At 42.4% G+C, this 21,372-nt stretch overlaps 2 protein-coding genes across 6 annotated transcripts in view; one reads left to right on the forward strand and one right to left on the reverse strand.

Annotated features, from left to right (window-relative positions):
- EXOSC7 (exosome component 7) overlaps positions 1 to 12,499 on the reverse strand; it is a 28,993-nt gene extending 16,494 nt beyond the window's left edge. Inside the window, exons 1-3 of the mRNA XM_072153414.1 lie at positions 12,360 to 12,499; positions 11,587 to 11,688; positions 8,748 to 8,842 (exon numbers count right to left, since the gene is read on the reverse strand). Of these exons, the coding sequence (XP_072009515.1) occupies positions 8,748 to 8,842; positions 11,587 to 11,688; positions 12,360 to 12,416 (254 nt within the window). The 5' untranslated portion in view covers positions 12,417 to 12,499. The remainder of the gene's footprint in view (positions 1 to 8,747; positions 8,843 to 11,586; positions 11,689 to 12,359) is intronic.
- A 17-nt stretch (positions 12,500 to 12,516) lies between these two features.
- Positions 12,517 to 21,372, forward strand: part of ZDHHC3 (zDHHC palmitoyltransferase 3) — a 47,222-nt gene continuing 38,366 nt past the window's right edge. Inside the window, exon 1 of one of the 5 annotated variants that reach the window (XM_072153409.1) lies at positions 12,517 to 12,698. The gene's annotated coding sequence lies outside the window, so the exon portion shown is untranslated. Of the gene's footprint in view, positions 12,699 to 20,423; positions 20,504 to 21,372 lie in introns of those variants that run through there. The other 4 variants (XM_072153408.1, XM_072153412.1, XM_072153410.1 and 1 more) reach the window with 4 other exon arrangements.

The raw sequence follows: 21,372 nt of genomic DNA on the forward strand, positions 1-21,372 counted from the left end.
TGTGTCCACTTCCTCGTGTTTTGACATCTTGTCTTATTAAATATTTATAAAAAAACAATGAAAACGCATGTGGTCTGGGAATTACGGGGAGACTGCGGCTTTGGACTATGTTGTGTCACAGAAAAAAACATAACACTTTCAAGAGAAAGTAGAAAAATAAGCCGGCTCACCCAACCATTAGACCGTCCTAGTTGTCCACACTCTGTGGGGGTCCTCTGGTGCTCGGATAACTATTCATAGTCAAGTAGAAAATCCAGGGAAAAAGCAAGAATGCCGGCACTTCAGGAAGGACGTCACAGGGTGCGGTAACAAAGTGTTGTCTTTATTGTTTAAAACGCCATAACACGAGGACTAATAGGTTGACGCGTTTCGACGGAGACCGTCTTAATCATAACCTGCCAAACGCTATCTGAGCTTGTTCCTTTTAAACTATGCGGTTGTCACGTGGATCGAGTCGCGCCCCCGAGTCACATGACAGAACTCCTCCCACCTTAATCACATGACCGGGGACGCGGCTCGAGAATTCACAGCTCAGATAGGTAAATACATACTTAAAAACTAGTATTACATAAAAACATTTTGGCGAATCCATTGGTATCAGTTGTTTACAATGTTTACCAAATGGATATCAATAACTTTGTACAAAGGGAACAACCTGTGATATAGCGGAATGGAATATAGATATAAATAATCCTTAATGCAAATCTCCTGCTACACATACAGGCAGTCCCCGGGTTACATACAAGATAGGGTCTGGAGGTTTGTTCTTAAGTTGAATTTGTATGTAAGTCGAAACTGTATATTTTATAATGGAAGTTCTAGACAATTTTTTTTCTTTTGCTCCAGTGTCAATTGGAGTTTCAAAGTTTTTGGTGTAATTGGACCAAGAATTATCAATAAAGCTTCATTACAGACATCTTACAGCTGATCATTGCAGTCTGGGACTATAGTAAAGAATCCAGAGAGCTTCACCAGAGGTCACATGGGGCAGAGGGGTCCGTCTGTAACTATGGGTTGTCTGTAAGTCGGGTGTCCTTAAGTAGGGGACCGCCTGTATATCATATATCATTCAGAAAAAAACCCTTACACTTATATCATTTTGGTTATCAGAAAGAGTATAAAAATAATAATGTGCTATAGTCTGCTCTTTAGTGACATTCCTAGGAGACTTAAAGGATAAAAGGAATTAGCGTTAGAACGTCATACAGTACACAAAGAGTGGCATATGAACCCAAATATATATCTCATGTGTTCATTGAGCACTAGGCATTGTGTTTTTTGCTTATATGCATATCTTACATATCTATGTGCTCAAATTGCCTGTGACATATAACCATAGTGTCAGGGTCTCTTGAACTCATAAAAGTGGGCTGAAGGTTTTTTAGAAGGGCTACATCGAGGAGTCAGTCCAACTGGACTAACATAAGGACTATTATATCCCACAGCACTTTTGTGTATCGTCAGGTCTTGTTCAGCATTAGGCTACAATGTTTTATCACATGACCCTCTGTTATAAATGAGGATCACATGTCCATTAATAATATTTTCGATAAATCCACTGTGACTGAACTTTATCCATCCTATCCCCAAAAAATAGCCAAAGCAAGACTCAAAGCCAATGTTAAGGAGCCCTGTACTACCAGAAGTGCTAAATCTAAGCTACAGATATAATGAATTCATTGTGTGACACACATTCATCTGTTAGTAAGTGAAATCAGACTGTTCTGCTCAGATGTGAAGTATGATACTTATTTACGGCCTTTCACAAAAAGTGAATCTTGTTAAGATAATCCCCAGAGGTGGCAAATTCACCACATGCACGAACAGGACCAGAACAGCTGCTTAGGTGGACTGGATGCAGTTAACTGTTTGAAACCCAATAGTTTTCACTTTCTGCATAAAATTAAAATTGTAAAATAAATTGTATTAGACATGAAAAAAAGGTCATTAAAGGGGGTAAAAAGCCAGGGGAGTGCACCCAGTATACTAAAACAATAGTGTCCCATGGCAGAGTGCTATGATTTGGAGAATCATTATGTAGAGAGGTCAAGATCTCAGGAAAACACCTTCAGTGCCTATATTATTCAGCAGATCTCAAGTAATATGAATACCCATTTAATAGTTTTTTTTAAAGTGAAAAACATATAGCTATAGGACAGGACATCTATATCAGCCTGGTGTTTTGTGACACCTTGCATCCTCCCCATTTTGTTACACTGCCAGAGGACAGGGTGAGAAGCACAGCTCCTATCTCAGCACAGTGATGGCTGTGAACAAGTAAGTAACATAGATGTCCTAACCCAGGGGTCAGGAACCTTTTTGGCTAAGAGAGCCATGAACACGTCATATTTTAAAATGTAATTCTGTGAGAGCCATACAGTATGCACATTCCTACCAGTAGATAGGTAGCCATGGCACATGTCCCCCAGTAGATAGGTAGCCCCAGTACATGTCCCCCAGTAGATAGGTAGCCATGGCACATGTCCCCCAGTAGATAGGTAGCCCTAGTACATGTCCCCCAATAAATAGGTAGCCACCGCACATGCCCCCCAATAGATAGGTAGCCACAACACATGCCCCCCTGTAGATAGTTAGCCCCAGTACATATCCCCCAGTAAATGGGTAGCCACAGCACATGCCGCCAGTAGATAGGTACCCCCAGTAGATAGATAGCCCCAGTACATGCCCCCCCCAGTAGATAGGTAGCCCCGGTACATGCCCCCCAGTACATATGTAGCCACAGCACATGCACCCAAATAGACAGCTAGCCCCAGCACATGCCCCCAAGTAGATAGGTACCCACAGAACATGTCCGCTAGTATACTGGTAATCATGGCACATGCCCCCCTAGTAGATAGGTAGCACCATCACATGCCTGCTAGTAAATAGGTAGCCACAGCACATGCCCCCCAGTAGATAGGTAGCCCCAGTGCATGCCCCCCAGGAAATAGGTAGCCACATAACATGCCACCAGTAGATAGGTAGCCCCAGTAGGTACCCCCAGTAAATAGGTAGGCACATCACATGGCCCCCAGTAACTAGGTAGCCACTGCACATACCGCCCCAATAGATAGTTAGCCCCAGCACATGCCCCCAGTAGATAGGTAGCCGCAGCACATGCACCCAGGCCCCAGTAGATAGGTAGTCACAGCACATGCCTCTCAGTAGACAGGTAGTGCAAGCACATACTTGCACCCAGTAGATAGGTAGCTCCAGCACATACCCCCAGTAGATAGGTAGTCACAGAAAAAAAGGGAATACTAACTGCTCTCCCTTCAGCAGCTTCTTATCACTCCCTCACTCTTCTCTATGACCCAGGCACCGCTGCCATTGTTGCTTAGGCAATGGATGAGTGGAGAGGAGTGGATGCTGCTCTACTCTATGACACAGGTGCTGTCACCTAAGCAACGGTGTGGCGATGGCGCCTGGGTCACACAAAGGATACAGGCAGTGGTAACATCCCTGCCTGCATCCAGTGATCATCGCTGTGTGCGTCTTAGATGTACACACTGCCGATCCCTATTAATCAATGATTTATCAGAGAGCCAGATGCTGCCATTAAAAGAGCCACATATGGCTCCCGAGCCATAGGTTCCCTACCCCTGTCCTAACCTATGGCCAAGTCACTAAAATCTTTAAAAGGGGTTGGCCACTTTACCTCATGTTTTTTGGAAAGCGCGTGGGGGGGGGGGGGGGATATTAAGTAATTTAACAATACATCTAATTTCCTCCTGTCTTTTACCTCATCAACCAAACATTCCTGTCCATAAAAAGGCCACAGATGACAGGGCGATTGTTCGTGGACACATAACCCGCCATCTGCAGCCATTTTATGGACAAGAATGTCTGGCTGATGAGGTAAAAGACAGGAGGTTTTACTTACGGTAATATATCAATAAGGCAGTGAAGAACTATTAATAGATACATATTGGTAATTTACCCAATATCTTGCCTCTCGGAACTACACAAAAATTAAAAAAAAAAAAATCATGTGGTAAAAAGGCCAAACACAATTTAACCTAAATACATTTTACTAAAATGCCAAGACAAGTTATGGTATTATTACATTTGTTAAAATGCAATAATTATTTCTCTGAATCACTGCAAGAATGCATTCATATGGGATATATATGATGTAGAGCAAACATATACCTAATTCATATATTATATTTAACATTTTCATTATGGCTTTTTTTTTTTAGCAGTCATACGATGTTAACACATTTCTGACATTAGAGGGCGATGTTGTACTTATGCAGTCCCCTTATACATGATCCCATTGAAGGAAGTTATCCGATAAATCAGAGACTGAACCACATTAATGCAGGCTATGTATCCTGCTGCAATCCCACAACGTCAATGATTGTTTTCACTGCAGGTCATATGTGCACAGCTAGAGACGTTAAGCACCATAATTATCTTCTGTAATTACAGTACACAATGACTACACTGAAATCAAATTACTCAACAAAACTACAAGTATGAGGCAGCTGGGAATAGCATACCACACCACACCACTGAATGTGTGCGGACAGGAGCACGATGAAAGGAGTTTACACAAAATTTTATGTTAAAAGAAAGGGCTTAAGAGATGGAATCTGAAATATAGCTGTGCACTGGAATAAATCCACCATTATTTCACTTCACATTTTGGAGCGCTGACATCATAAATCCCCATCAAGCAGAACCGCCCCAGATGATGGCTCTTCTGTATGCCAATCTATAGGTGGCTAGAGGAGAGGATCACCAGTGTATTCTCCTCTAGCTGCATGTATTTCCAATGATGTAGTGGTAGATGGGACCGCCATCCAGACTTCATCGATTCCATACATAGACAAGACTCCGCTCCCACTACCGATAGAACAAGACATTACAATACACCTACCACAAGCATGTGGGCTGCCAAGTCTCATTTGCTCAGCTGGTGCAGCACATCCTCCTACCTTAGCAAGGTAACCAGTGTCTGTTCCTAATAGATGTTTATTTCCTTTCCATCATCCAAGCAATACTAGTTGGACATTTTTCCATTGGGAGAAACCAGGGAAGATTTGCTTTTTCGTTTAAAGAAAATCTACCAACAGAACCAAGCAGTATAAGCCAGAGACATTAAGGGCTCAATCACATAAACGTAATGGGGAATGATATATTGGTCCCCATTGACGTCTATAGAGCTCAGTCAGCGTGCGGTGAACATGTCCTATATTTTGCCGTTTTACAGTGGCTGCTGTGCGCTGCCCTATGGAGAGGGAAGGGGTGAGTAGCGCTCATCCCTCTTCCTCTACAGCAGGACGGGAACACGATCGTGTCAGTATACCCTTACTCATAGGTCCATGCACCATTACTGTGGTAATTTTCTTATATATGTTATCATCGCTTCTAAAATTAAGCCAAAAGGCACTGTTGGCGTTACCAGAACCTTGATGTGCTGTAGATAAGGTTATTTCTACAGTAGCCATGCATTTTGACAAGCACATGCGGGCAAAATAAGAGGGATCCAGGCAGTGGGATTGGATCTGTGTGATGTTTTCCAGGAATTACTCGGTCGAGAAAGCTGCTGGATTTACAAACTTGGCAGCCTGGCTCCGGAGGGAATTCAGAAAGACCTTCTCTTAACAGGTTTCTATTGAAATCTCGATCATTCTGGAAGAATGGGTAAGAGGTTTTATTTATTTATTGGCATTTTTATTTTTTAGGTTTATGTTTTATTTTTCTTTCACCTTTTCTTTCTTTCTCTATGGGAGAATCACTACACCTTGGGACTCTCAGGTCCCTCTTTTAGTCCTTCAGCCCGTCTGGCCCCTTAAACACTGTGTATATATTCATATATATTTTTGTTTGGGTTGTCAGTTTTCTTTTTATACCACCTAACTCTTATCTATATACAAGGTCAAGAATCTGTATCCTCTCTCATTAGCTTAGGGTTGGGTACTATTAATATGGCACATATGTATTTTTTCCTTCACTAGTAGATTAAAAGTTGACCATATCCTACCAGCAGTTTATTGGAAATTATGGATTGGACTTCTGGTAATGGAGTGTCAGGGGTAATAAGTTCTTTCCTCCATCAATTCATTGATGCGGATCCCTCTACTATGATAGATTGGGGACCAATTGTTGATATTTATAGCTTTACTACCGTGATGGGTGACTATATATATCTCCTTGTCTTTTAAATTCCACCTTTAAATTGATGGCTTCCATTGAACACTGGATAGACCTTGACCAATATCGATCTCTCTCTTTCCCCTCCACTCTTTGTGGACCCATGGACTTCAGAATGGGAACTTTTTGACTGCACTATTTGTATTACCCGGGCTAATGCTCTACTAGAGCTATAGGGTTACTCTGTATTGTATAGATTAATGAATTCAATAGATTATTTATCATAACCAGACTGCTCCCGCCAATCGCCACAGTGATTGTTTGTTCCCCTTTGGGGCTGGGCCTCAAGCTTGTATATCTCTAAAGACCCTTACATTTATCTCATGTGCGCCACTCTTTTAGTGACATTTATGATATTGATGTTTATTGTGAGTGCTGTTTTACCTTGATACATCCAGATATGGCTACACAAGTAATATATAACTGTCTTTTCAGCATCCATGTCTGTAGAAGATGTGATAGTGTACGACCGAATACAATATTCTAGAGTGCACCAAGAGTAATTGTACAATGCAAGCGCATTTGTCAATTGTTATCCATTGCGCAAATTCTTATACTTCATGATAATACTTTTATGCATAGTGCGCATGCGCGTATCTTTGATCATCTTGCGATGGTTGTATCACTTGTGCGCAGGCGCTGACAATAGAGCTCATACTGGACAAATGAACCCACGCAGGTAGGTTCATTTGGTTGGGTTTGGCTATTGGTGGCGAGCAATCTGTTGTGTATTTATAAGCTTGTTTCATTTGGTTATGGCCCTTCCCCTGAGGAAGTCGCCAAGCGTGGCAAAACGTGTGGGATGCCACTGGCCACATGTGCCCAATTCCTTCCTCGTGATCTGGCTAAGTATTGCAGGAATGGACTGATTGACCGGGATGGCAGATTTAACCCTATGAATATTTTTTACTATTTAACCATACTATGTATAATAATTGATACATCTACTCTTTATTCCTATATACGACGTCACGTGTGGCTTTATATGAACACTGTTACACTTGGTCGGTGCTCATCTGCTTTTTCTTGTCTACAGAAGAGCTTGTCCAGTATTGATTGGTGGCTGGTATTGTGGTGGGGTGCCCTTGTAAACACAGTGAGGGCACCTGGGTATGGCTCTTGTAAAGCAGTGGGCACGGGATCTCTGGGCTTGATGCATCAGGTTGTATATTGCTGCCATGCGGTGGCCAACCACTTACACGTGGCTGTTCAGGTGCGGTCATGCTGCTGTTCGAGGGTGATCTGCCCGGTGGAGACTGAGTGGGCCAGAAGTGTGGCTGGTCGGTGACATCCTTGTGCTGGTGGGGTGGCCATGTGCCATCGCTGCCCATACCTGGGGATGTAATTCAGGCGGATGCTTGCAATTCCTAGAGTGCCAGAGCAATCCTACTAGGAGGCCTCTGATCTCTGCATCACAGATGATGAAGGCCTCCGATGGCTACTGTGCCAAATGTCTCTTTGGCGGTGCCAATGTGCTGCGCCAGGAGCAGTATGCCACCGCATGCCCCGTGCTTTTGCCTCCCATGTGGATATTTTTCTATGTCTGGCTGGCCAGAGTGGACCAACGTCCCACCAGAGCAGTGCGAGAGATGAGTGATGTCCTTTGGCTGCAGATGTGCTGAAGTCTTTCAAAGAAAAGGCCTGTGCACATCCTACTAATGGGTGACTGGTGTAACCTTCTGAAAAAGCAATTATCTTTCTCTGTGCTACAGTCATTGCTGTTCTCTAATTATTTTTTGCCAAATAAAGTTTTTATGTTGATATACTTTGGATATTTCATAAATTACTGTTCTAGCAGCATTACATTATTTCTGAAGAAATCAAGTGATCGTACATTGTTATATTAATAACTTACAAGCAGTTCCAGCTGAGTTGGGGGGACTTGAAAAGATGCTTTATTCTAGAAATCACATACTTGGAATGACCAACTTCTCTTGCTATGGCTAATTGGGTCATCCCTTTGGCCTATATCTGCACAACCTGCTACAGTAGCAGCTTTCAGTCACCACGAAAAACAAAGATCAGGAAAGTGTGTGCTGTTGTCGAATTTTGATCTCATATTTTTTAAATTCCCTATACAAAAAGGGTTGTACCAGCTTTATACTGTAAGTTGACCAGAGAGAGTCTGAATACTGGGTCCCCTAGCAATCAGGAGAATTGGGACCTGCTCTCACTAATGGGTGGAAGGCAGGACAAGAATGAATGCTCAATAGTATGGCAGTGTTTTAAATAGAAGTGAAACTTGGAGTGAAGGTGGCGGTGGATTTACAACACTACCATCCAATGGAATGGAGCAGCATGATAAATGCTCATCCTGCCACCCCACCCATTAGTAAAAACAAGACCTCAATAATAGGGGTCCCGTTATCATAATCAGTAGGAGTCCCAGCAGTCCCTCATCTATTATGTCATTAAATAGTTGATACAATCCCCTTTCAGCAGTTTGTGTATATCAGTTTTTGACCAGCTCAGAGATTAAAGAAATATGATAATGTTCCCAATAGTGCTTTGTCTAAGTCCGAGGAATGTAGTTAGTTGACATCATATGATCTTTTCAAGCCATATTGCAGAGATTCATTACTAACCAGTCAACAAAGAATTCCAGATAGCCTTCTTTCGGGTGTTCCAACTTTGGTGTTCCCATTTCTGCTTTGACTCCTACTAGGACATCTGTGTGACCCTGAAATGTAATAAGAGTAAACAGTTTTGAAAATTTGAAGCCCTGAAATAATATATAATATATGTACACACACACACATTTATAATCTTGGCGAAAGGATTATAGGGGTTGGCCACTAACATAAATTGCCGATATGCCTTTACGGCCTTAATAATATTCCCGGAATGTTCACTAATTGATTCATCATCCTTGATGCTTCCTTTAGTGCAGACTCTCTGTCTGTATTTTCAGCATTGACTATTTTGGGGATAAATACTGTTTTGAATGAAATTTTACATATTTAGCATCAAAAACCCATTTTCAAATGTGCACCCCTCAAGCTATCAGAAACATCTTTTAGGAAGATTGCTAACCCCTTGTGCAGAGGCCCCCCACATGTGGCCGTTATTTGTTTTATGGGGGCACAGCGAGGTGCAAAAGGGAAGGAGCGCCCTGCAGCTTCCAGGATTTTAGTTTCCTCATTAGCCTTTTGTAGGCTATAAAATTTTCGCTTTTTCGTTATTAGGGCCATGTGATGGCATTTTTTTTGCGGGATAAGATGCTTTTTCCAGTGTTGCCATTTTGGGGTAGGTATCTCCGATTGTTGAAAATTTAGAACTTTTTTTGAGGGCAGGAGTAGAAAATAATCAATTCTGTACTGGATTTTTTACTTTTTTTTTTTCATGTTCACCATACAGCCTAATAATCATGTTATCTTTATTCTATGGGACAATACGATTACGGGGATACCATATATGAATATTTTTTCTTACGTTTTACTAAATTTGTCAAATAAAACCCTAATGTGGGGAAAATCCATCATTTTTGCATTGCCGTCTTCCAAGTAGCATAACATTGTTACTTTTTTGGCTACGGAGCTGGTTGATGGCTTGTTTTTTGCGGGAGATGTTGTACTTTGCAACAGAATCATTCTGGAGTACATATATTTTTTGAACGCTTTTTATTGCATTTTTTGTGGGATTCAATAGGTAAAAATAATAATTTTGGGCACGTTTTTAGCAGGTTTTTTTTTTAACGGCGTTTATCATGCGGGTTCAATAATTGTGTTTTATTCTACGGGTTGTTACAGATGCGGTTATACTATATATGTGGGGTGTGTGTTATGATTTAAACTTTTTTTAGCGTTATATTTCTCTTTATGTGTTATGGGCCTTATGGGCATTTTTAGTCATTTATTACTTTATTTTAAAACATTTTTTTTTACTACTTCCACCATGGGACATGAACAAGCACTCTGTAAAACAGATGTATTGCAGGGTATTAGTATGTGTATAGGTTGACACTGTGCCTGTAAGATGACGTCACAGACGCCATCTAACTGGCAGTACCTGCAGGCGATCGTGGCTAAAAGACCCCCCAAAGGCATGTTAAATGCCGCAGCATTTAACGGGTTAAACACCCGCGATCGGAGCCCACTCCGACCGCGGGTGTTACACTGGGGTGTCAGCTATATGTTACAGCCGGCACCCCCCGTGTGTCCCAATGCCGGTTTGGCTCAGACCTTGAGCTGAACTGGCATCGGCTCAACGTCCGATATATCCGACACTGAGCGTCAACAGGTAAAAATAAAGTACTGTATATTTACCTCTAAAGCTCCCCTTCTACCCGTGGCTTCCCGGCATATGACCAGAGGCACGCCTAAACCCTATACCCGCGTGCACTATGACGCGGCCGATTACATCATAGTGTGTGCTAGTGAGCATAGGCGTGTCGCTGCAAGGAAAAAGGGGGGGGGGGGGGAGGAAAATTTAGATGCCCCTTTTCTTCACAGTGAAAAGGCCAAAGACGAGGGGTTATTGTGTATAGGGGCTATAAAACAAAGGGATATTATAATGTCCCATTTCCTGTAGCCCCCTTCTTAGTTTGGTGACAGCAGGAAATGGCATATTATATGGGTTGGGGGTTAGATATTGTAAGGGTAAGGGGGTAGCCAGACCCTGAAAAAAAAAAAAAAAAAAAATGTGGGTGCAGCCGGTCCATGAATACAAAAAGGTTGGGGACCACGGACAACATCATATGGTCCAATATCACTATGTGGAAACAAACAAAGTGTATTGTTTGTACAGATGACATTTGTTACATCTGTTAGCTTTACAGTCTACATAACAAGAAATAATCCTAAGCATCAAATTTTAATCTGCACAATAGAAAATGAAAACTGTGATCTGTGATCAAATGATAGATATTTAACCAGGAGAATTGAAGAGATGTGGTAAGTCACCTGTAAGATAGCAGCAAAGAATATCACAATTCATTACAGCAACCTCAGGGCTTCATTGATACCAACAACTCTAAATATTGCAATATGATTTCACACTTAACCTCTTAATCACTAAAGGGTTTCATTACAAAATGAACAGACACTCTTATAATGCAACTTGTCACATTACTGATCTAGCAGATAACCTTTATCCTGAACAAGAAAAAAAAATCCTCCCACATAAGGCCCCATGCACACAAAGGTTTTACCTGTCTCAGTACAGGTAGCACAGGGCCACACTCACTTTAATGGGCAATACATTTGAATGGCTGGATTGTCCACCAGACTATACAGTCGCCGGAAAAAAGAAAGACCATGCTCTATCTTTAGCCGAACATACATTCCAGCTACATGGCTCCCTATGGAGAAGGCAGAGGTGAGGAGTGATCATCCCTCCCCTTCTCCAGCCGATGGTAAGTTACGCCTGGGTTCGTTTGCATTAGTGCTTAGTTTTTATTATGGAGATTTTCTCCAGAGAACTTACAATCTTTACTCGTGCAGATCCGGTTGTGTTCGATACCACATCAGTCTCTACTTCTATTCCTCGGTAGTCCTCACATCCTCTTCCATCTGTACGCAGGTCATCCTGCAAAAACAAATGCCACTTACTTAGCTTATACTGATGTAAAATACTGACCATATAAAAGTAGCTTTAGGTTGTCCCCAAAAATAAAATGTTCCCACTTTTTCACCCTATGAACCACATTACCCTCTTTTTGCAACTTTTGTGATTTGCTGAAATTTATGTTTAAATAGTTTTGCCCAACAGTTATAAAAAGTTGCTAACATTTGCACAAAATAAACCTCACTTTCACTAGCGTAGGAAATAGGATCAAGCTGCAATCATTACCGCAAATGCAAGGAATTGTAACACTTTATGGCACGCACACCAAAAACCTTGGCATAGAAGGCACAATAAATGCCCCCAGGGTGTTGTTAGCTATGGGAACATGTTATTAAGCTGCTGACAGGTTCCCTTTATTATGGAGTACAGGCATAATAACATGTAGAAAGTATCTGAGAAGGCTTACAGTATGGTAGTGTGATGATACTGGTGCAGGACATTCAGTATATGATTAGTGGCCATGATACACACCACGTGTATACACAATGCTGCCACTACTGACATCTGAAGCATCTGCTCATAGGAATTGACGGACTAAACACATGCCCGTCTCGTCAGTCTCCACAGAGCACACAACCGACACTACACGCCACAGCCATATAGGAAGCACACTGACGGCGCCGTCCTCACACCTGAACTCCGTGCAGGATGTACACCTTCTCGGCTTCGCTCAGGACCACCGAGGCCATGCTGCCGCTCTCCCCGCTTCCGCCAATAACCGGCCTCTACGTCATCAAAGCGCGACCCGTCTGGCTTTCCTCTTCTCCCACACAAACACCTAGTAACCTGACGTCATCATCGTGTTGCCGAGCCTCCTGCTCCACACTCCCCTCCCCTTAGTACGGTGGTGGGTGCGGCGGAGGTGCCCTCTGGTGTGCACCCCTTACCCCCACCTTCTCACTGTGGGTGGGGAAGCCCCGGGGCTGTCACCCGTCTGTTATAAAGAGGAAGAAGAGGAGACATTGTGAATGGTAAGAGATATGGAAAGACTGTGTATAGTAGTGTGTACACCAGCCCAAGCAGCGGATGGGCAGATTGTTATACATACATCTGTACTGTCTGATATCTATCAGTGGTATCTATCACCTACATGTCCGCATAACATTGTATATATCTCTGTAACATCCCTGTAGGTAATAGCTAGACTCTGCATCTATCCCCGACATGTGTGTATAACATTGTATACATCTCTATCTAATTGCTATACTCTGTATCTATCCCCTACATGTCTGCATAACATTGTATATATCTCTATAGATATCTCTATCTAATAGCTAGACTCTGTATCTATCCCCTACATGTCTGCATAACATGGTATATATCTCTATAGGTATCTCTATCTAATAGCTAGACTCTGTATCTGTTTGTATATCTGTATCTATGTGATATCTCATATCTGTAGCCTTTCTGTATATTTTCCATCCATTATTGTCTATCTTATATTTATCTTATATGTCCATCTACCTGCCCGTTCATCTTATCTCATATCTCTACTTTTTTATATATAGATATCTACCCATCTTATTTGTCTATGTACCTTTTATATGCTTTCTCATAGCAACTATCTATTTTCCATATATATGTGTATGTTTAAATCGATCAGTCAAAGATTTGAATCTATCAGTCTTAGGCTGGATTCACACGACCGGTGCCCACCGTACTGTAGCACGGCGGGCACACGGAAGTGTGCGGGGAGAGGAGGAGGGGGCTCACCCCCGCCCCTCTCCATAGAGATATATGGCGCACGGCGCCGTATGCCCTGAAAAATAGGACATGTCCTATTTTTTCACGGGGCACGGAGCAGTACGGTGCCGCATTGCGCCCATTGCCGTCTATGGGGGATGTATATCGGCCGTATATACGTCCCCCTTGCGGTAGTGTGAATGCAGCCTTATATCTATGAATCTTTCTTATATATGTCTGAATCTATCTATGTACATGATCTGATCTCTATGTCATATTTATATTATCTTTGAGTTTTTGTTACACATTTAAAGTAAAAAAAAAAACACCATCCTCTTCTGATTTGATGTAGACATAGGATTCATGTTGAAGTTGGCCTATTTTGTCTCTCCTTTGCTTATAGACTGATATTGAATAATATTTAGATTGCTGTGTTTTTATATAAACTGACATCTAGGGCATCACACAGAGTGCAGGACATATCTCTTTTTAAAATGTGACATGAAGGGCAGTCAGCTGATGTGTCCCACTTGATTCACCCCGGTAATCAGCCATGAACAACCCAACATGATAGTGCTTGGCTGTCATGCAGATATAATGCTATTTATTCAACACACAGAGAGTTTGCTTATCTCTGAGCAGAAGCTGCTGTACAGAGGGGTTACTGCTCTGGGTAACAGGTTTGGAAGCAGGATAGACAGACTTATTGAATTCTTCAGAGATACTTATTTTAGGGGAAATTTACTATCAAAATCTTACTCATATATCCAGGCACTTTGACTGTGGTAATATTCTTAAGTTTATTATCTATTGCCTCCTTTCTTCTAAAATCAACTTTTTAAATGATGCCAATGAGCCAGAAGGGGTCTGGGGGTGTTACCGGAGACCTTCTGTGCTACAGCTTCTCAGGACAGCAAAGGAAGTTTCAGCACACAGTGGGAGGGGGAAGTGCTCTTGCACAGTGTAACAGCCTGTGAGGTGTAATGTCAACAGAGACTGTGGCTTATAAGCGTCAAAGTTGATTTTAGAAGGAAGAAGGTCATGGATAACAAATATAAGAAGAATACAACAGTCTTAATGCCTGGATCTATGAGTAATTAGTTTGTTATGCTCGATTTTGATAGTAGATCTCCTTTATGTACAATATACTTCTCTTAACTGAAAGTAAGTCTCCTATTCTCATAAGTTGAGGAGCTAAGAGATAAGATGGAAGTGGTGTACTGCTCGGGATTCAGTTACATTCTGCAGTATCACTTGGAGATAGGCATTGTATGTTGGCATCCTGGTATCCCATTACACTATAGAGAAATGTCATTGTAGTTCACAATAAAAGCAAACAAGCAGATCCATTGTGTAGTGCTGGACTCTGCTTCTCAAGTCCACAAATGCTGCAATAAACAGTCAGTTAATGGAATAAACAGCACAGTGTTAAAGCAAGTGGCTAGATGTCATGTTAGTAGATAGTTCATACAGTCGGCTGCCCATCTGTCAGATAGTACTGGCATGTCCTTGCAATATGCCTTGTAACTAGTTCTAAATAAAATCCAATAGTTGTCATGTGGATAGATTCTCACACCTGAGCTATGGATCTCTTCAGCTCCTCCGCAATGACCTTGGGCCTCTTGGCTACTTCTCTAATTATTGGACACCATGGGGGGATTTACCATGCACTGGCACAATTACGTGCCAGCATATGGTGTAAACCTCTCCCCTGCACTGTGCCCTATATATCAGCAGGCTCCAACCTCCTGATATACACTCACCGGCCACTTTATTAGGTACACCTGTCTAATTGCTCGTTAACACTTAATTTCTAATCAGCCAATCACATGCATTTAGGCATGTAGACATGGTCAAGACAATTTCCTGCAGTTCAAACCGAGCATCAGTATGGGGAAGAAAGGTGATTTGAGTGCCTTTGAACGTGGCATAGTTGTTGGTGCCAGAAGGGCTGGGCTGAGTATTTCAGACTCTGCTGATCTACTGGGATTTTCACGCACAACCATCTCTAGGGTTTACAGAGAATGGTCTGAAAAAAAAACATCCAGTGAGCGGCAGTTCTGTGGGCGGAAATGCCTTGTTGATGCCAGAGGTCAGAGGAGAATGGGCAGACTGGTTCGAGCTGATAGAAAGGCAACAGTGACTCAAATCGCCACCCGTTACAACCAAGGTAGGCAGAAGAGCATCTCTGAACGCATAGTACGTCAAACTTTGAGGCAGATGGGCTACAGCATCAGAAAACCACACCGGGTGCCACTCCTTTCAGCTAAGAACAGGAAACTGAGGCTACAATTTGCACAAGCTCATCGAAATTGGACAGTAGAAGATTCGAAAAACGTTGCCTGGTCTGATGAGTCTCGATTTCTGCTGCGTCATTCGGATGGTAGGGTCAGAATTTGGCGTCAACAACATGAAAGCATGGATCCATCCTGCCTTGTATCAACGGTTCAGGCTGGTGGTGGTGGTGTCATGGTGTGGGGAATATTTTCTTGGCACTCTTTGGGCCCCTTGGTACCAATTGAGCATCGTTTCAACCCCACAGCCTACCTGAGTATTGTTGCTGACCATGTCCATCCCTTTATGACCACAATGTACCCAACATCTGATGGCTACTTTCAGCAGGATAATGCGCCATGTCATAAAGCTGGAATCATCTCAGACTGGTTTCTTGAACATGACAATGAGTTCACTGTACTCAAATGGCCTCCACGGTCACCAGATCTCAGTCCAATAGAGCATCTTCGGGATGTGGTGGAACGGGAGATTCGCATCATGGATGTGCAGCCGACAAATCTGCGGCAACTGTGTGATGCCATCATGTCAATATGGACCAAAATCTCTGAGGAATGCTTCCAGCACCTTGTTGAATCTATGCCACGAAGAATTGAGGCAGTTCTGAAGGCAAAAGGGGGTCCAACCCGTTACTAGCATGGTGTACCTAATAAAGTGGCCGGTGAGTGTATATCTGGTGGCCAAGTGCGCGTCCAGTACAATTGCAGTCTAACTTTCCCCAGAACTGAAGCAGGTTACATCTAGTGTGCAGACGCATATCTGGAACATCCACTCAACTGGTATGGAGGAGGTGTAAGGTGGAAAATAATTGCAATTCCAAACACTGAGAATTTAGGGGCTAATACAAGGGGCTAATCACATATTCGCGACATGCTTCAGCTTTTTAATTCTCAAAAACAAATAATATATAAAATAATATATCTACAAAATACTTTTAAGGCTTCCTGCACAACACAACATACTTTGCAGCCCATGCGTCACCAGCAGGTGAGCGCCATGCATGTATCCATGACAAAAATAAAAACTGCATGGGTCATGCAAAGGGCCATAGGATACCCAGCCATGAGCCCATAGACATGATTTAGGGAGTGTGCTAGCTGTAGAAAATACTGCTGGCACATGTCCTAAATTTATAGTTGTCTGCATTTGGTGGAAGTTTGTGGCTGTAATGTTTAAAGATGAGGAAAGTTTCAAGGGGTATGAATAATTTTGCAACACATTTGGTATTTTGTTCAAGTCATTAGTAGGTGATCTGTGGAGGTGACACCTGACCTCCTGACCAATGACCTGTTTACATTGCAGATGGAGCCAGAAGCACCCATGGGGGACATTTACTATGGCGTTTCCGCCAGTTTTGTGGTGCTCTCACCACATGTTCTGCTCTCCTACCTATTTATTAGCTGTCGGGGACAGAAAAAATGACTTTTTCCATCTGCTCCGACTCTTCTCCGAAAAGGGGCGTGGCTTTGGCGGAGTGGAAACTCAGACAGAATTAATATGTGTCGCAGCCCTTGTAAACTGGCGGAAAGTAGACCAAAAGAAAACTGGTCTAGCAGGAACTGTTGGACACATTTCTGGTGCTCGGGACAGATTTTGGTCCCAGGGACAGAAAATGGTCTCGGGGACAGAAAATGGTCTCGGCGCCAGAAATGTCTCTGCACAGCTCTACAATATTAAATGTGTATCTTCTTTCCGAGAGCAGGTCGGTAACAAAGCCAATGCAGACACCGACACTTTACGTAAATGTCCCCCAATGTGTCTCAGTTTAGTCTTTTAACTTGGTTCATGGTTACTAAGTGACTGGATAACTCTTCACTGTTTTAGGCCTCACTAGCACAGGGCAGGGATTCGGCATATTTCTGTGCTCACTAGAAGAGAGGGATGGAAGTGCACTGAAACTAACAAGCTCCAAAAAGCATTTAAAGAGAACCCGTCATGCAAATTAACCCCCCTAAACTAAATATATTTTCATAAACTGCCATTAGAGAGCATTGCCTCTATCCCTTCATTGTCCCCCTACATGCCTGTAAACCTAAGTAATGAGGTCCTAAAGCTGTATGCAAATGACCTGTGAAATGTCCAATGAAGCATTAGCATATTCAAGCTGTCCACTCTATTCATGAGTGGGAGGCACAGCCACACCCCCAGTGCATGACTGACAGCCTGTATAATGATGTGAGGCTGTATAATGATGTGAGGCTGTATAATGATGTGCTTCCTGGTGCTGGTGGCCACGCCCCCTGCCGCCTGTGTGTGCATGTGTGTGTGTGTATAGGAGAGATACAGCAGCTCCAGGCAGCCATGTTACAGCCGAACATGTCAGATTCATGTGTAGCTGATGTCTGTGTATTAGGAGGATGCAGCATGTCAGCAGATGCAGCACACACTAGCCATGCTTTACTATACATTACACACAGACATGAGCAGGGGAAGGAGAGGGGAGGGGTAACAGGGGTGACATCACTGCCTCTGATCATGTGACCAGCCTCATTTACATGATAAAGAATAGATGATTTTACAATGATTAATGTATGAAATAACTAGATAAAGGCTGGGATGGGATCCTTGTGAGCTGCTCCAACAGGTAGAGGTGACAGGACTAGTGACACAGACCTGATGACAGGTGTCATTTAACCTGGCTGGTGAACTTAGGGCAAGAACGGATAATGTCACCTGATGTGGAGCGCAGCGACCATGCCTCTGACAGTTCACAGAATATTCCTGTAATACTCATTAATATTAATAGTTTTCTAACTGGCTTCTAAAGACACAAATGTCTATAACACAATATACACTGATCTGTAGATAGCAAGGTCATATTTCTATAGATGTTCTTTACAATGATGCGATACCAAGTCACCAGTACAAATTTAGGGTTAACTTGTGTGTCTTCAGGAAAATCGACCCTGTAGAAGCATTCTCAGAATCCCAGGACCACACAAGAGTCTTATCTTTTGCCATATCACGACTGTCCAATATCATCACATCTTGTCCATGATGTTATACTGGCCAAATGTAGTCAGGGCATGCCATGTGTTAACCATTTACAGTGTTTTCACTCAGAGTTTTTTCCCACCAGCTAGCACTAGCTTATACCCACCTTAAGTAACAGCACCCGCCGGGAGGGTGTTGGAAATCAGTTTCAATGTGAAATTTTGCTCATTTCTCAAAAGAATAAAAACTACAAAGTTATGAATAGTCAATTCTTGCCTGAGATGGGTCACTTTGGTGTTTGAAGGGGAGCTTTATTTCAGATGCTTGTATATTGGGCTCTATAGTACCTAGAACCATGCTTTTGGTATCAGATTAGTCACTGCAGTTTAACTGCAGGGGAATTGCAGATGGCTAACCCCTGTAGATTTACATGAGCAGCCTGATGGATGAGAGTTGTATGAATCCAGTCCTGGCCGCAAAACAAAAGAAAACAGAAGAGTAACATGATTTATGCTACTGGTTTGCAATCTGCAGCATCTCTGTTACTGCTGCCTATTCATATTGCTTGCCTATAGCAGTCTGTTAGCTGGTCAACGCTCAAAAAAATAAAGGGAACACCAAACTAACACATCGTAAATCTGAATGAATTAAATATTATCATTGAATACTTTGTTCTTTACAATCATCAATGGAAATCAAATTTATTAACCAATGGAGGCCTGGATATGGAGTCAGCCACAAAATGTAAGTGGAAAAACACACTACAGGCCGATCCAACTTTGATGCAATGTCCATAAAACAAGACAAAATGAGGCTCAGGATTGTGTGTGGCCTCCACGTGCCTGTATGACCTCCCTACCATGTCCTGGCATGCTTCCGATCAGGTCTGCAATTGTCTCCTGAGGGACCTGGATGAAAGCATCCTCCAACTTCTGGACAGTCTGTGGTGCAACGTGACGTTGGTGGATGGAGCGAGACATGATGTCCCATGTGTGCTCAATCGTATTCAGGTCTGGGGAACGAGCGGGCCATAGCTTCAATGCCTTCATCTTGCAGGAACTGCTGACACTCTCCAACCACATTGGTCTAGCATTGTCCTGCAGGCCACACACAATACTGAGCCTCATTTTGTCTTGGTTTTAAGGACAATACATCAAAGTTGGATCAGCCTGTAGTGTGTTTTCCCACTTTAATTTTGTGGGTGACTCCAAATCCAGGCCTCCATTAGTTAATAAATTTGATTTCCCGTGATGATTTTTTTTGTGATTTTATTGTCTGCGCATTCAACTTTTCTCAATGAGAATATTTCATTCATTCAGATCTAGGATGTGTTATTTGAGTGTTTCCTTTATTTTTTGGAGCTGAGTATATAGCACACAGTGCTGACTGTCCCTAGTCAGTAATTCCAGGAATATTCTTATTCCATGTAATCTCTTTAAGATGGAATAGTATAAATGGTTTTGCTCATTTAGGGTGCGGTCACACGTTCAGTTTTTCAGATGCAGTTTTTAAAGCCAAAAGCAGGTGTGGATCATAATGGGTTAAGACAAGTAAGTGAAAAGTGCCGTTCTTCCTCCTACTTTTACTCCATTCCAGGTTTGGACATCAAAAACTGCATCTGAAAAACTGAAGGTGTGACTGCACCCTCAGCTCCTGTACCGTAGTAAGTACAACTCATCCAGCAGGTAGAGCAGCGTTCTCTTTGTAGTGATAGTAGTATTTCTTCCGGGATGTCTCCAGCTGGGCGGGTGGGAAGGGCTGGGACAGGTTTACTTAAGGAAGTGACTTGTACAGGCTGCAGTTTGCTTCCTGATTGTCGACAGCTCATTTCTAGGGACAATAATGTGCACAATCTGGATCTAAGTTGGTAAGGTGTTTCATGATTTCTCTACACGTTCCGTAGGCTTGTTAGGTTTTCTGGCTTCTCTTTATCATTTTCAGGAGTTTCACTGATTGATATGTGAAGATAAATCATGTGTTATGTTTCATTGTATATGAAGGGGAGAAGGTACAGTCACTCCCAGACCCTACAGGGTTCGTAGTGAGTCCCTTTTACATGCAAAGTGATCGCTACTGTACACATTACATCATAGTCTTGCCCTGGTACAGGTTTTGCAGTGGGTCTCAGCTTCAAGTTCTGTATTTAAACACAATGGGTGAAATTTTTGTCTGAGGTAAAACTGTTCTAGTTGTCCATGGAAACCAAACAGAGCTCAACTTTTATTTTAGAAACTGCTGTGGGAAAATGAAAGTTGAGCTCTGATTGGTTGCCATGAGCAACTAGAATTGTTCTGCTGTTAAAGAATTCACCAATTGGATGACTTAATAATGTGTTGTTACAACACACACATTGTTTGAACAATTGTTTAAAATGCTTGCATTTATTGAATTCTGCATTATCCAAGCAGTGTTTAAATGGCAAGTCAAAAATGTATTATGTAAATGCAACCGCATTGGGGTGAATAGAAAGTTGGCTTTATTTAGCCTCTGAAGCTGGCCTGTATATGCATTACAATGAATGACAAAGAATGCTGATTATTTGGCAATTAAAGCATAATGCACTTAAGGGGATTGGCTACTCTTTCCCATAAGTTTGCCATATACCTTTACTGCCTTGGATAAACCCTTATGTTCATCAAGTGATTCAGCAATCCTGCTACTTACTTTTGTACTGTCTGCTGAATAGGAGGGGCTGTAGCAGGAGTTATGTCCTCCTCCTGCCCCCTCCCCTTCTTG

This window comes from Engystomops pustulosus, chromosome 5 (assembly GCF_040894005.1).
Source record: "Engystomops pustulosus chromosome 5, aEngPut4.maternal, whole genome shotgun sequence".
NCBI lineage: Eukaryota > Metazoa > Chordata > Amphibia > Anura > Leptodactylidae > Engystomops > Engystomops pustulosus.